The sequence below is a fragment of the Glycine soja genome, chromosome 19 (assembly GCF_004193775.1).
Source record: "Glycine soja cultivar W05 chromosome 19, ASM419377v2, whole genome shotgun sequence".
Taxonomy (NCBI): domain Eukaryota; kingdom Viridiplantae; phylum Streptophyta; class Magnoliopsida; order Fabales; family Fabaceae; genus Glycine; species Glycine soja.
In genome coordinates, this window is record NC_041020.1 from 46740763 (window position 1) to 46757180 (window position 16418).

The 16418-nt window shown below is 35.2% G+C and overlaps 2 protein-coding genes across 2 annotated transcripts; both read left to right on the forward strand.

Moving 5' to 3' along the window:
* Positions 1 to 3295: 3295 nt before the first annotated feature.
* LOC114398358 (syntaxin-43-like) lies at positions 3296 to 7124 on the forward strand. Its single transcript, XM_028360542.1, has 8 exons — positions 3296 to 3619; positions 3923 to 4199; positions 5191 to 5280; positions 5584 to 5661; positions 5964 to 6041; positions 6121 to 6186; positions 6259 to 6339; positions 6473 to 7124. The coding sequence occupies exons 1-8, from the start codon at positions 3423 to 3425 to the stop codon at positions 6578 to 6580; spliced, it is 975 nt and encodes a 324-aa protein (XP_028216343.1). The 5' UTR covers positions 3296 to 3422; the 3' UTR covers positions 6581 to 7124.
* Positions 7125 to 8159: 1035 nt separating this feature from the next.
* LOC114400400 (cellulose synthase-like protein D5) lies at positions 8160 to 12501 on the forward strand. Its single transcript, XM_028362841.1, has 3 exons — positions 8160 to 9230; positions 9453 to 10257; positions 10549 to 12501. The coding sequence occupies exons 1-3, from the start codon at positions 8350 to 8352 to the stop codon at positions 12322 to 12324; spliced, it is 3462 nt and encodes a 1153-aa protein (XP_028218642.1). The 5' UTR covers positions 8160 to 8349; the 3' UTR covers positions 12325 to 12501.
* Positions 12502 to 16418: the final 3917 nt, after the last annotated feature.

Below are 16418 nucleotides of genomic sequence, written 5' to 3' on the forward strand. Positions count from 1 at the left end.
TGGGGATCCTTAGCATACACGAATTCTAGTTATTGTAGATTTACCACAACACCCTCCATGACGGTGCACTATCACCACAAAATGTTATGTAGGCCTAAACCCATTGAAATGGTCCAGGTTTCAATAGACCTGGTCACTTGTATATATATGACTATGAGTACTACCCAATAGGCTTCAATATAAAAATTCTTATGACTTATAAGTACTGCCCAAAATCACTTATATGACCATGAGTATGAACACATGATATCTTAACACTAAGCTGGATCTGCATATTACTATTAATTTTATATAAATTACGTCTCATAACAAATTATTGGATTTTATTCGAATCATTGGATTAATCTTTTGGTCATTAGAGTGTACCTGTCTTATCTTCTATTTATATAGTTATTTTGATCTTATTTGTCTTTTTAGACTTCTTATTTCCAAATAGATTCTTATCTCTGATGAAATCATTTTTTATTGTTATTTTTTGTATTCAATTAAACTCCCCATCACTCATTGATATGATGGGCTGTTGAATTTTTTTTCTTCAAATAACCTAATTATTCTTTATTTTTTAAAAAATTTAATTTGTTCATTTCTTTTATTTTTTTAGTTCAATTTAATTATTTATCTTTTAAATTTTTTATTTTAGTTATTATCTTTTTTATTTTATTTAGTCATTCAATTCATTTAAGATTGACCTCGTTGATCATCTGAAAAATATTTTTTTTTTTTTTAAAAAAAAGGGAGAAAAATGAGAGAAAACTAAAAAAAAATCATTTTTAAATAATTAACAAGTTAATTTTAAATAGACTAAAGAATCAAACTCAAAAAAAAAAAGTAAAGAATGGAACTAGATCAAAAAATGAGATAAATGGCTAAATATTTTATAAAAAAAAAATAAAGAACTTAACTAAACAAAAAAAAAAAACAAGATAAAGGGGCAAATAAAAGAAAGATTAAGCTAAACAAAAAAAGTATCACATTCAACTTTTTAAAAAATAAATAATCAAATTGAAAAAAAAAATAAAGAACCAAATCACTTACTTTTTTTTTCAATCATGTTATTTCGTATGAAAGTGTTTTTCTTCTTCTTTTTCCATATAGAAGGCATTATGAATGTTCCAAAAGTAACTGAAGTTGGAAGAAAACAAATACAATATTTTGGAAGCTAAATAAATAGCTGGCCAAAAGCAACTGTTTTTCTTTCACAGATCATTTTGCAAAAACAAATTCATAAACATTATACATTTTGTTTTAAATAGCAAAATCATATTTTTACTTGTAAAATTAAGAGTAAATATTGTTCAGATGAGCCAATCATATATTTATAAATGCTGTTGTAGGTTATGTCACTAAATAAGTTTTTGGAACAAGTTAGTCTTATATTTTTTAAAAAGAAAAAAAGTCAAGCGAAATTTTAAAAAAAAAAGTCATGCCTACGATAAATAAAAAGTTAGACCCTTACATGATAATTTGAAAATTTATTTAGACCAAACTCAACCTAATCTAGTCTACTTTGATCTAGACCCGTCAAAATGGGGTTCTGGCTCGTGGACCAGCCGGGTCTACTGCGGGTTAGAGGTGGGTCGAGCTCAATTAAAAAAAAAATAGGTATCAGCAATTTTTCAACCCGCCCCACTTAACCCATGGGTTAGGTAGGTTCAACCCGTGGGTTGATGGGTCAGCCCATCAACCCACCAAATTTAAATAATATATGACCCATCAACCCACCAAATTTAAATAATATATTATTTTATTTTAGTATTATTATAAATTTATAATTGTTAAGAAATTAAATTTTTATTTTGTAACTAGCAATCCAAGTGTGTCAATTCACATTTAATAGAGCAAGCCCAAACAATAGCACAACCCAATTAAATTAGCAATTTAACGCAACTACGCAAAGCCTGCACCTTTCTTAATTCCTTACAAATATAATTTCTTAATATTTTATTGGTATTTAATATTATTTAATATATATATATATATATATATATTAATAAATTTATCTTTTTTCTAAATATTTAGTATCATATCAAATATAATTACATTAAAATTGAGTAAAAAAAATAATTATATTTTTAATTAAGCAGGTATTATCTTCAAACATGTCTAAGCCTATTGAAAATTTCCATAATTTGCTCCTTATGTGTATAAATTAAAAAGAAGATAGTAAATATAAATTTATAATTGTTTAAATTTAAATTCATTAAAATTTTGCATTATAAAATATTTATAAAATAATTTTTTTATTATTTTATAATTTATTATAAATTAAATTTGTAAGTAGTATGAATATTTTTTAAAATTAAACATATTGATGATCAATCTTTTCATGGGATTATCATCATAAAATACAATATATCAAATATTATGATTTATTAAAGTAACTTATCATATATTTTCTTATAACCTGCATATTTTATATTTATTAATATTTAAATAAATAAAAAGAGGAAAATATAAAATAATTAACTTAACTTTAAAATTATCAAAGATATGAGTATAGTTTTATAGCATATAATCATAATAATTGTTCTTAAAATAATCATAACAATCATGTGAGTAAATTTCACATTTATATAATTTCTCACTCACATAATCAATATGAAGTAATGGATAAAAGCATAACAATAATTGTTTTTAAAATAATCATAACAATAATGTGTGTTGTTTTATTTATTTGACTTATTAATGATATTGTTTATTTTTTTTGTCTTTGTAGATGAAATTAATGGTGATGTTGAAAAAGAAGAGGAAGTTGTTCTGGATTTCATAGTTCATGACTCTAATGTTTAATTTCAATAATTTAGAAGTTTATTTTTGATGATATTTAAATTTCAATTATCTTAATGTTAAATGTTTATTTTGAAGACTTCAATCACTTTAACATTGAATATTTGAATTTGATTTAATTTGATTTTTATATTGAATTTTATTTTAAGTTGTTTGGAATAATTTTATTTTTTTTTACAAAAAAAAAAAGGCAGAAAAGTGGGTCAGCCCACAAAACCCATCAATCTATGATGGGTCGGGTCGGGCTGACATTTTGTTAGCCCACACAAAAGTGGATCGAGTTGGACTAGCTCACTTTTAGCTTAACCCGTTGTGGGCCAATCCACGTGAACCAGACTGACCCATTTTGACAGCTCTACTTTAATCCACAAAATGAATAGTAATTATGAAAGTAATTTGTTACGGTTATTACTGTTAAACATAAAAAAGAAGGTAGTGTGAAAATGCTGCTTTGGGCGTGGAACACTCTTTCTTCTCGAGTAAGGTTTGGATGAGATTAATTTACAAATATGACCCTTAAGATTCCTAAACCCAAAAACTTGTACGATTCTTGTCGTTCGTAGTTTCCCAGTTCCACAGCGTTCCGCGAAACAAACCAGAGACCAAGAAAGAGTGCTTACCTGAAATTGAATTCAATGGCGACGAGAAATCGAACAATAGAATTTAGAAAACACAGAGACGCCGTGAAGAGCGTGCGCGCTCCTCTATCCTCCTCGGCATCTGCCTCCACCGGCCCCGTCATCGAAATGGTTACCACTTCGCTTCTTCCTCCCAATCGATCCTCCTCCTATGCTCTTCTAAGCACACAGGAACCTGCTCCATCCACTTCTAGGTTTTCCTTTTCCTCAATTCATATTCCTTTCTGCGCTTTAATTTCATTTATATGCATAATAGCGATTACCTGGGAGATATAAGGTTTGTTTAGTGGTGAAGGGAGAAAGAAAGGGGGAGATATAGTTTCGAATCTTTCTGCTAACAGAAATTAACAATTAACATTTACCGATTAAATAATAATAATAATAATAGCGATTACCTAAGTGCCCTAAACTATGTTTTGAACATTGTTGGACTTAATTGTTAATGCCTTTAAGATGTGAATTCTGAACTCGGCGCAATCGTCAATGTTGTGTGTTAGGGATGCGTTTACTGTGGGGTTGCCGCCATCTTGGGTGGATGATTCTGAAGAAATAGCTACGAACATACAACGTGCTAGGGTTAAAATTTCTGAGTTAACCAAAGCTCATGCGAAGGCTTTGATGCCATCCTTTGGGGATGGCAAAGAGGATCAGCGTCATATTGAGACTCTCACCCAGGAAATTACGTCTCTCCTCAGAAAGTCTGAAGTGAGGCTCAGAAGACTTTCTGCTGCTGCTGGATCTTCTGAGGATTCTAATGTTAGGAAAAATGTGCAGGTAATTTTGTTATAAAAATGTTTTATACTATCAATCTATCATATGCAGTGCAGATTAATTTGTTAGATTTCACCTTTTTCTTCAGTTGAGGTTGACTATTATTTGACTTATTGTTCTTAAGGTTGATATAGGTTCTTGTCCAATTATTTGTTTTGGATTCAAAATAGAAAGTAATAGGTAGGTTAGTGGATAATCTAAGTGCTGTTTGCTCTTAATCAGTTCAGGACTCTGGAGATTGTCCCAAAGATTTATGACGTATTGCATAAAGTTTTTCTTCATTTCAACTATGATTATCTGACATTATTGTTAAATTGTAGCTTTAGCCTCTCCCATCCTTTTAAAGCCCAATTGCCCCTTTTCTCATTTCTCCTTGTTTTTCATGTATTACGGTATGTGAGTTTATATCCTATCCTCATTTGGATTTTGTTCTTTGGGGGTGTGTTTGAGAGTTAGAAGCTAATGGAAAGGAAGGGAAAAAAAATGTAGGGTAAACCCTTATTTTTGTTTGGATGTTACTAATTCACAAGGCAAAAGAAACAGAGGGGTAGTTAATTTAAAAAAGATCAACAAATATAAATTTACTATCACGCACCTCTATTTTTGAAAAAAAAAATGTAAATTAACTTAATATACTTTTTTTGACTGACCCGTCCTCCAATTTAGGGGAACCCAGAAAAGTAAGGGAGGGTTTATGAAAAATCCCCATTCCCTACCCTCCTACCCCAAAACAAGAGAATGGCTAATCATAAGCCTTTCCCTTCCCTCTCTTTTCCTCTTATAATCCCTCATCCAAATATACCATTGGTTTCATTACAATGATTTTATGCCATTTCTTTGAAATAGTTCTTTGGCGAAAAGTGGTTTGTAAATAGACAAGAATTTACTTCCATCTTGGTTACTTGCTTCAAATTTTAGGCAATTTATGATATGCTAGTTCTTGCTTTTATCTTGAGATTGGTATGACTAACTTTTTTGTATCTACTTTTGGCAGCGTTCCCTTGCTACAGATCTTCAGAACCTGTCAATGGATCTCCGGCGAAAACAGTCAGCATATTTGAAACGTTTGCAGCAGCAACAAGAGGTTGCAACTTTTCATGTGTAGCTAATTTTTCCACTTCAAAATCTTCCATATGCCACCATTTTTGTTGGTCTGCTTCTCTATTTTCTAACTCATCAATCTACTTTTCTAGACTCATCATTTCTTGACTTTTTTTTGTTCTATTTTTAACTCTCTTGGTATTCAAATGCTTGAACTTATGGTCATACTATCCTGATGCCCAACCCACAAGTCTGTTGTGTGTGCAACAGTGGAACTACAGTTTTATTTTTTGTGTTGTTATTTATGTTGCTTCACTAATGTCTATAATTGGGTGTAATCATGCAGGGTTATGATGGGATTGACTTGGAGATGAGCTTTACTGGGAGCAAATTTGGATCGCAAAATGATGAATTCAGTGATGTGGTATTTTTTATTTTTTTTGGCAACTAATTTCTCGACAGGGCCATATTATTTGAAGAAACCTTATGATGTGTGTTGAAATTATGGGGGATGTAGGTATTGAGGGAGGAAAAGGAGAGAATAAGAACTATTTTCAGTGATGGAATTTGTCTCTTAGGACAACTATTTATATCCTTACAATGAAGCTGACAGTTTAAAAAAGGCATTAAATGCTATGAAATGTTTACTTTACATTCTTTTTCGTCCTGGATGAAGTTTTATTACAAAGAAAGAGATAATGATATTTGGTATTTGATTAACTCCAGGGTTTTAGTGAAGAGCAAATGACAAAGCTAAAGAGAAGTGAGCAGTTCTCAGAGGAAAGGGAAAGAGAGATTGAACAGGCAATTTGAAGGCATTTGGTTTTTGCTTGAACACAAATTACTTTCTGTACCTTGTCTGACTAAGTAAAATTTGCTGTAGGTTGTCAAATCAGTCCATGAGCTTGCTCAAATCATGAAGGATCTCTCTGTCCTTGTGATAGACCAGGTGAATGCCCCACCCTCGTATAAGATAGATTTTTAAAATGAAAGGTGACTCAAGAAGCTGGTATTCCTGCAGGGAACAATTGTGGATAGAATTGACTACAACATTCAGAGTGTTTCTACATCCGTTGAAGAGGGTCTTAAGCAGTTGCAAAAGGTTCTGTTTTCTCTCATGCTCCTTCTTACTTGCATAGACTTTGCTCAGTCTTTATGATTGCAAATTGGAGCACCTTTCTTTTGGAATTTTTTAGCTGTTATCATCATTTTAAACATGTACTTATGTACTACAGGCAGAGAGAACACAGAAAAAAGGAGGGATGGTTATGTGTGCAACAACACTTGTTATAATGTGCTTTGTCATGCTAGTTCTCTTGATACTCAAGGAGATCCTCTTCTAGTCATTACTTTACTGAGCACTTTACTGGCCGGCATCATGTTGATTCTTCCGTTCGATGTGAATCAAATTGTATTCTGTATAAAGAAGACTAGTATCATTGGCACTATGATAATGCACTTCAGGTATGGGGATTTGCTTTTGAAGTTCCTTTGGCTAAAATGATTGGCTCCTTATTGAGAGGCAAATTGGGGATGGCACTGTACAGCATCCCTTCGTGCAAACATTGGTATTAGTTTTAACAAATCCTGTAAAGAGGGGATTTTCAGAAAGTTCATCTCGCACTGGCCAATTTTTTAAGAAAAAAAAGAAAGTAGTGTAGACTTAATTTCGTGTTCAAAGATAGATCCTGTATAAAGACGAAGACGAAGTAGAAGGGCAACTTGTTGTATACATCCCAAGAGTCATCAAACATGTTGATATTTTGTAAAACTGTTTTTTCTTTTTCTATTTACCACTTTACATGAAAGCACGTTTTCTACCATTGTTTATATTCCGCTACTAGGAGAGAAAAAAAAAAATCAAAGTTATAGTGTGATTCAGCCTTATTTTCAGCTAGCATTGATGAGGTTTATCTTTTATCAGAGGATTTTACTGCAACAAAGTTGAACATTGATTTTATTCATGGTGCAATTTTTGTCCTTTCACCCTCTTCCCACCCTTGGTCCACGTGCTTTGCAAAATAGATCTATATATAATTTCAGAATTTATGAATTATTAAATGTTGGTGAAATTCAAATTGAAATGCTATTTGTACAATAAATTCATAAAGAAGAGAGACAAAATGAGAGGGGAGAGATCAAAATCTCCCTTCTAAATATGTTGTGTTTTATGTATTTTTTAAAGTGAAAACGTGAATACACTTATGATTTTGTTTTTATCTAACTAAATTGAAGAAAAAAGCTTTTTTTTTTACTTTCTATTTTTAATCCTAAATAAATGATAATATAATATGACTTTTTTCATAATTTTATTTCTTTGTTTTTCTTTTTTTATATGGTTAAATTATTTACTTGGTTTAATAAAATATGATTGGACTGGGGAAAAATCTAGATATCTTAAAGAAAAGTTTTAAGTTTAAATTTTGCTGAGAGAAAAAATGTGGTGGAAAGAGTTATCTATGGGTGGAAAAGAGTCATTTATTGAAGGGAATCAATAAGTGTTTTGGAGGAATTGTTATTAATTACTAATTTTTTATATATTTAATTAATGATATTTTCTCATTTTTTATGCAATTGAAGATATTCATTAACCTATTAACAATAAAGTCACTTTTAACGTGAGATTCTTTTAGCCTAACAACAAATCTCGTATTTGAGTACCTAATCTGTTTCTTGGATTTTTATTACAATAATATTCTTTTGTTTGATTTAAAAATATTCCATTCAAATTTTAAAATTTTCTGGCTCTACATTTCCAACGAGAACTTCAATTAACTCATACGGACCAGATCTAAAAAAAACAAAAGCAACTTCAACATTAAGTAAAGCAGCGGTCCAGATCTATCATCTCCAGTTTTAGTAAATCAACGGTCAAGATCTATCGACCGTTGCATTTAAGTCTGAAAATGTGGACGTTACTTCACTTTCAAAATCGACCGTTGCTCCTTTCCTAGCTACTTACTACATCTACTTCTTCTTCCTACTCACACTCGCTTCAAATTTCCCTTCCTTCAATTCACATCCTTTATGGCCAATTGACGATATTCCTTTTCTCATCACTCTTTCCTTAATCATTCGCACCTTCTTTTTTCTGTATTCTATTTCTAGTAACATGGTGAAAACGGCATCGCCCTCTTCTTCTTCTCCGGTGACCATAACGGTGTCGTCCGGAGGACGACGCCGCAGCATGGGCCTAACCAGTCCTATTCCACGCGCCTCCGTCTCCGCCAACAACCCCGCTTCCCCTCTCAGAGCTTCCGGCTGCGGCGGAAGGCGGATCTCCGGCGGCGGAGCGTCCAAAGACGGCGGCATCGAAGAAAGCAACACCGAATTCGTGTCGTACACCGTCCATATCCCTCCGACGCCGGACCGCAGGCCGCTGACGGCATCGGAGGACGGAAAGAGCGGCACGAGCTTCATCTCCGGCACGATCTTCACGGGAGGGTACAACTCCGTGACGCGCGGCCACGTCATGGAGTGCTCGATGGAGAGCGACGCGCAGGCGAAAACGTCGTCGTCGGTTTGCGGAATGAAGGGCTGCGACGAAGAAGCGATAAAGGGAAGGCTGTGTGGTGGGCCGTGCGAGTGCGGGTTCAAGATCTGCAGAGACTGCTACTTGGAGTGTGGTGGGAAGAACGGTGGAGGAAAGTGTCCTGGGTGCAAAGAGCCCTATAAGTATGTGAGTGATGATGATGAAGATGATGAGGAAGAGGACGAGGACCAGCCTCTTCCTCTGCCTTCCATGGCGGAGTTTAAGTTGGATAAGAGGCTTTCTGTTGTGAAGTCGTTCAAGGCGCAGAATCATCCTCCTGACTTTGACCACACGAGATGGCTATTTGAGACGAAGGGAACTTATGGCTATGGAAACGCCGTGTGGCCTAAAGATGGGTATGGTCCTAACGGGTTCGATCCCCCTCCGGAGTTTGGAGAGAAGGCTAGAAGACCTTTGACTAGGAAGGTTGGAGTTTCAGCTGCTATTATCAGCCCTTATAGGTCAGTCACTTCAAATCTAAAAATCTTTTCTTTTCTTCACTCTTTCTCTTTTTGGGTCTTTTTCAGTCAAAGAGCCAGAGACTAATAATATTTACTTTATAACATACACTCTAATTGGGTACTAGTGATTGTCTCATGTTTAACTTAATATACCAACTTATTGCTATATTTACTACTTGCCTATTTTGGATGCATAGACTAGTTTCTAATTCTTTTGTTCAGGTTGCTTATTCTGCTGCGTCTTGCTGCCTTGGGTTTATTTCTTACGTGGAGGGTTAGACACCCAAACCATGAAGCGATTTGGCTATGGGCTATGTCAATTACCTGTGAGCTTTGGTTTGCATTTTCGTGGATTCTTGATCAGCTTCCTAAGCTCTGTCCTGTGAACAGAGTCACTGATCTCTCTATTCTGAAAGGGCGGTTTGAGTCTCCAAACCTGCGAAACCCGAAAGGGAGGTCTGATCTTCCAGGAATTGACGTGTTTGTTTCCACGGCAGACCCTGAAAAGGAACCTCCTCTTGTCACCGCCAACACCATTCTCTCGATCCTTGCAATTGATTATCCAGTGGAGAAGGTCGCGTGTTACTTGTCTGATGATGGTGGAGCTTTGTTGACATTTGAAGCCCTTGCTGAGACTGCTAGCTTTGCTAGAATTTGGGTTCCTTTCTGTAGAAAGCACCACATAGAGCCGCGAAACCCTGAAGCATATTTTGGGCAGAAGCGTGATTTTCTCAAGAACAAGGTCCGGTTGGACTTTGTGAGAGAGAGGAGAAGGGTGAAGAGGGAGTATGATGAGTTCAAAGTGAGGATAAACTCCTTGCCTGAATCCATAAGGAGAAGATCTGATGCTTACAATGCTCATGAGGAGCTACGAGCCAAGAAGAAACAGATGGAAGCAGGTTCCAATGTCTCTGAACCCATTAAAGTTCCTAAAGCTACATGGATGTCTGATGGTTCTCATTGGCCAGGAACTTGGGCTTCAGCAGAACAAGACCACTCAAGAGGGGACCACGCTGGTATAATCCAGGTAACTTCTTCAATACTTCTCAATGTTATGTATCTGTGTAACAAAATAAAAAGGTTTACAGATGTGTTTAGTTCATATGTTTAATAAATGATTTGGTTTTAGTTTCTCACTACAAATTTTTTTATCACTGATGTGGGACTAAAGATTTCTGTAGATATTAAAACTTGTGAGTTGTGACATTTCTATGGACCAAAAACATATTTTGTTTAAACCTTTGGATTTTAATGTTGTGTTATCTTGAATGGTAGATAGGACACTCAAAACATTGAGTTTTTGATGATGTTTGTGCAGGCAATGTTAGCTCCACCAAATGCAGAACTAGAATTTGGTACAGAAACTGATGGGGAGAACTTGATTGGCACAACAGATGTTGATATTAGGCTTCCCATGCTTGTTTATGTGTCTCGTGAGAAGAGGCCGGGATATGATCACAACAAGAAAGCGGGAGCAATGAATGCTCTTGTTCGCACCAGCGCCATCATGTCCAATGGACCATTCATTCTGAATCTCGACTGCGATCACTACATCTACAACTCCTTGGCTATGAGGGAAGGCATGTGCTTTATGCTTGACAGGGGTGGTGATAGGATATGCTACGTTCAGTTCCCTCAAAGGTTTGAGGGCATTGACCCTAGTGACCGATACGCAAACCACAACACAGTGTTCTTTGATGTGAGCATGAGAGCTCTTGATGGCTTGCAAGGCCCCATGTATGTGGGAACGGGTTGCATATTCAGAAGAACAGCTCTCTATGGATTTAGTCCTCCAAGAGCCACAGAACACCATGGTTGGTTAGGCAGGAGGAAAATCAAGTTATTTTTGAGAAAGCCAAAGGTGTCAAAAAAGGAGGTGGATGAAGTTTGTCTGCCAATAAATGGTGATCACAATGATGACGATGCAGACATAGAGTCCTTGCTTCTTCCCAGAAGGTTTGGCAACTCTACTTCTCTTGCTGCATCCATTCCTGTGGCGGAATACCAGGGAAGGTTGCTTCAAGATTTGCAAGAAAAGGGAACACAAGGAAGGTCAGCAGGTTCCCTTGTCGTGCCTCGCGAGCCATTGGATGCAGCCACTGTTGCTGAGGCAATAAGTGTGATATCTTGTTTCTATGAGGATAAAACTGAATGGGGCAAACGAGTGGGGTGGATATATGGTTCAGTTACAGAAGATGTTGTCACTGGTTATAGAATGCACAATAGAGGTTGGAGATCAGTGTACTGTGTGACCAAAAGGGATGCCTTTAGAGGAACAGCTCCAATCAATTTGACAGATAGGCTCCACCAAGTGCTTCGATGGGCAACAGGTTCTGTTGAGATTTTCTTCTCAAGGAACAATGCATTATTAGCAAGTCCTAGAATGAAGTTCCTGCAGAGGGTGGCATATTTCAATGTAGGAATGTACCCTTTCACTTCAATGTTTTTGATCGTCTATTGTTTTCTACCAGCAGTATCACTATTTTCGGGACAGTTTATAGTCCAATCCCTCAGTGCAACATTCCTAGTGTTCTTGCTGGGCATCACAATTACATTGTGCTTGCTTGCACTGCTAGAGATCAAGTGGTCAGGAATCACTCTACATGATTGGTGGCGAAATGAACAGTTCTGGTTGATTGGTGGAACAAGTGCTCACCCTGTTGCTGTTTTACAAGGATTGTTGAAGGTCATAGCAGGAGTGGACATATCATTCACTCTAACCTCAAAGTCAGCCACCCCAGAAGATGGAGATGATGAGTTTGCAGATCTTTATGAAGTGAAGTGGAGCTTTCTAATGGTCCCTCCAATCACTATTATGATGGTGAATTCCATTGCTATTGCTGTAGGGGTTGCCAGGACTTTGTACAGTCCATTTCCACAATGGAGCAGACTTGTAGGAGGGGTGTTTTTCAGCTTTTGGGTATTGTGCCATCTTTACCCCTTTGCAAAGGGTCTCATGGGAAGGAGAGGGAAGGTTCCTACCATCATCTATGTTTGGTCTGGATTGCTCTCCATCATTATCTCTTTGCTTTGGGTGTACATAAACCCTCCTTCAGGAAGAACTCAAGATTACATGAATTTTCAATTCCCTTAAGTTTGAGGTAGATGAAGTTCCCTCTGCTTCATCTTGTAGCAGCAGGTGATACCGCGCCTATGTTGTACTAGATTAAATTCAATTGTGATTATATTGCCAATCATGCAATTTGATGTTATCAATTGTCATATTAATTTGATGTTATCAATCACCCTTTATATCATTGTTCATTCTGCAGTAATGTGATAATCTTATTTTGTTTCTTCAAAACATTGTACCTAATGTGTGTATATTGTTCAAACATCATACATGAATCAAGTATGGTAGGCTCTGAGACCAAATGTTGGGATTCAATTCCAAATATTGGAATTCAATTAATCAGCCTAATTTTGATTCTAACAGACAATCATCAATCCTAACGCTTTCTATTCATGTAGAGAGAAATTACTGTAAAGAGATAAATCCCTTTGTGTTTCCATACTCAAAATCATGGGTGAAAACTATATGCGAAAGTGTTGATCAGCCATGATGGAATGATGATGACAAAAGGTTGATCAGAAAATTGGTTTTATGACCTTCCAATTGTAGAAAGTCATTCTTTTTCTTTCTCTGAAATTTCTCTTCTGATGGGATAAAGACAAATCGCGTTACATTTGCTCTCTTGGGACCATAACCCCTTATATTGGTAACTGCCATCAAATTACCCTCAAATTTGATAATTATAATTTGGTCCCTCATCAAATTATATATCATTGGTATCTACATAATTATCCTTTCATGACATATATGCCCTTAAATTAAACACTTTAATATTCCGGCTAATTATATAATGACCCTAACTCATTCAATTATGTATGACCCAAAATTGCTAACAATCTCCCACTGGTCAAATATATATATATATATATATATATATATATATATATATATATATATATATATATATATATATACTTACAATCCTTATGAATGTGTTAGACTTTATGAGCTCAAAATTTGTCATTACATGCCTTAAGCATATTCCAAAAATCTTGTCCATTGATTACATCCGCATGTAGAACCAAAACAATTTTCATTGTATCAATCACAACTAAACTCATCAATGATCACTAATGCTGATAGAATCAAATGACATAGACTCATTATGAAATGTATAGCATGAAAATTACGTGAAGGTGACCTGTACACGTCTATTTTCAACTGGTCCTACTTTACCTCAATGAGATCATTTAATAACCTTAATGTACAAAGTATAATAACTGAATAATAAACCATATATATTTAACCAAATATATTCAAAAGTCAATGTATGCATACATAAAATCTAACATAGAACATAAAGTACATAAAAGTGTAACTCCCACTAAACCAAAGATTCATTGAACTGTAAAACACTCATGTGAGCAACATGCTCGTGAAAGACCTTGGGTGGAAGTCCCTTAGTAAGAGGATCTGTTATCATGGAGTTTGCCCCTAAGTGTTCTATGGAAATTTGTCCACTTTGTACCCTATCCTTAACAACTAGGAGCATATATTACTTTGTTCTCTTCAAATACCTCATAACCTTTTTGGCTGCTTTCCAATGATCCATTCTTGGATTGCTTAAATATCTGCCTAATACTCCAATTATGTATGCTATATCCGGATGCGTACATACTTGGACATACATCAAACTCCCTACAGCTGATGCATAGGGAATCTTCTGCATTTCCTGAATTTCCAAATTTCCTTTTGGACACTATTTGAGACTAAACTTGTCTCCCTTAGCAATTGAAGTATCCCCAAATTTACATTCCTACATGCCAAACCTTTTGAGTATTTTTTCAATATAGCTCCTTTGTGATAATCCTAGAATACCCCGAGATTGATCTCAGCGTATCTGAATTCCTAATACAAAGGAGGTGTCACCAAGATCTTTCGTTTCGAAGTTTCTTGATAGAAATCTCTTGGTTTCGTGCAACATGCCTATATCATTAGTGACAAGCAGTATGTCATCAACATATAAGACCAGAAAAATGTACTTGCTCCCACTGAATTTGTGAAACCCAATGAGAGAATTACTTGATGAAATTTGTGATACCATTGACGAGATGCCTGTTTTAGCCCATAAAAGGATTTTGTCAGTTTGCAAACCATATTCTTTAGGTTTCCTGACACAAAATTTTCTGATTGCACCATATAAATTGTCTTATTAATGTTGCCATTGAGAAACACCATCTTGACATCCATTTTACGAAGCTCTAAATCATAATGTGCAACAAGAGCCATGCTTGTCCTAAAAGAGTCTTTCGATGAAACTGGAGAGAAAGTCTCTTTACAGTCAATCCCTTCCTTTTAGGTATAGTCCTTCGCCACAAGACGAGCCTTATACCTCTCCACATTACCTTTGGAATCCCGCTTGGTCTTAAATATTCATTTGCAACCAATGGGTTTCACATCTTCTGGTAATGGGACAAGTTCCCAAACTTTGTTGTTTTGCATGGACTTATACTATTCATTCATTGTTTCAATCCACTTTTTTGAGTTGGAATCTTGCATGGCTTGATGGAAGTTGACTGGGGGGTCATCTTCCATCATATCATTATTTTCCTCATGTTCCTGGAGAAATATCACATAATAATCTAGAATAGCACTTCTCCTTTCGATCTTCGTAAAGGTACTGGTAATGAAGCATAGTTTTTTGAGGATTTTGAGTTTGTTCCTCATGAACGACCAAATCATCTTGAGTGGGGGATTCAATAACAATATCTTGTAGAGGTTCCGAATTTGTTTTATTAAAAGTAACTGTATGAATCGGTTCTGGAATTGTTACTAATTCTTCCTCTAAGACAAAGTCTCTAACCTTATTCTTCCTCCCAAACTCAATATCCTCAAAGAATGTGTCAGTTCCCATCTCAAAAATTGTCTTTAATTTAGGATCATAAAATTTATAGCCCCTGAATCTTTCAGAATAACCAATAAAGTAACTGCTCACTGTTCGAGAGTCCAATTTCCTTTCATTTGGCTTATAAGGCCTTGCCTCAAATGGACATCCCCATACATGAAAATGTTTTAGACTAGGCTTTCACCCAAACCAAAGCTCATAGGGTGTTTTGGTAGCTGCCTTAGTTGGCACTCTATTTATAATGTAAGCTGTAGTCTTTAGTGTCTCTCCCCAAAGTAACTCTGGTAAGTTAGAATGACAAATCATGTTTCTTACCATATCCTTAAGAGTTTTGTTTCGTCTTTCAATCACACCATTCATGCTAGGTGACCTCGACATGGTGTACTGTGGGACGATTCCACATTCCTCTAGGCACCTGGTAAAAGGCCCCGGACGTTGTTCACATGAACCGTCATATCTGTCATAGTATTCACCACCACGGTCAGATCTGACATATTTTATTCTTTTGTTGAGTTGATTTTCAACTTTAAATGTTTTGAACACATCCAAAGTTTGTGACTTTTCATGTATAAGAAACAAGTATGCATATCTAGAGTAATAGTCTATGAATGATATAAAATATTGTTGATCATTCCATGAAGGTGTATGAAATGACCCACAAATGTATGTATGTATCAATTTCAAGACGTCTGTAGCTCTATATGCACCTAATTTCTTGCTTTTGGTCTGTTTACCTTTAATGCATTCAACACAAACATCAAAACTTATGAAATCAATGGAATCCAAGATTCTGTTTGACACAAGTCGTTCAATTTTATTCTTAGAAATGTGACTTAAGCGCTTATGCCATAATGCTCCTGAGTTTGTAATATCAATTCTACGCTTAGTACCATGCAATTCTGCATTAAAGGATTCACCATAGGAAATTACAATATCAAATAAATATAGACTATCATTAACCAAGAATGAACCAGTTCCAACAATATTTGAATTAAAAGACAACCTGAACACATTGTTTCCAAATAAACACAAATAATCCAATTTGTCCAAATAAGAAACTAAAACCAAATTTTGTCTAAATGACAGTATAACAAAAGTGTCTTTCAAATCCAAATAATAATCTAATTGAAGTAATCTGATTGATTCAGTGGTTATTTTTTTTTATAAGATTCCTAAAAACACATTGTTTTTAGCAACTAAAACAAAACCTTCAATCAAATTCAAATTAATATAATCTCTTTATTGCACTTTATCTTATCAAATATACTGC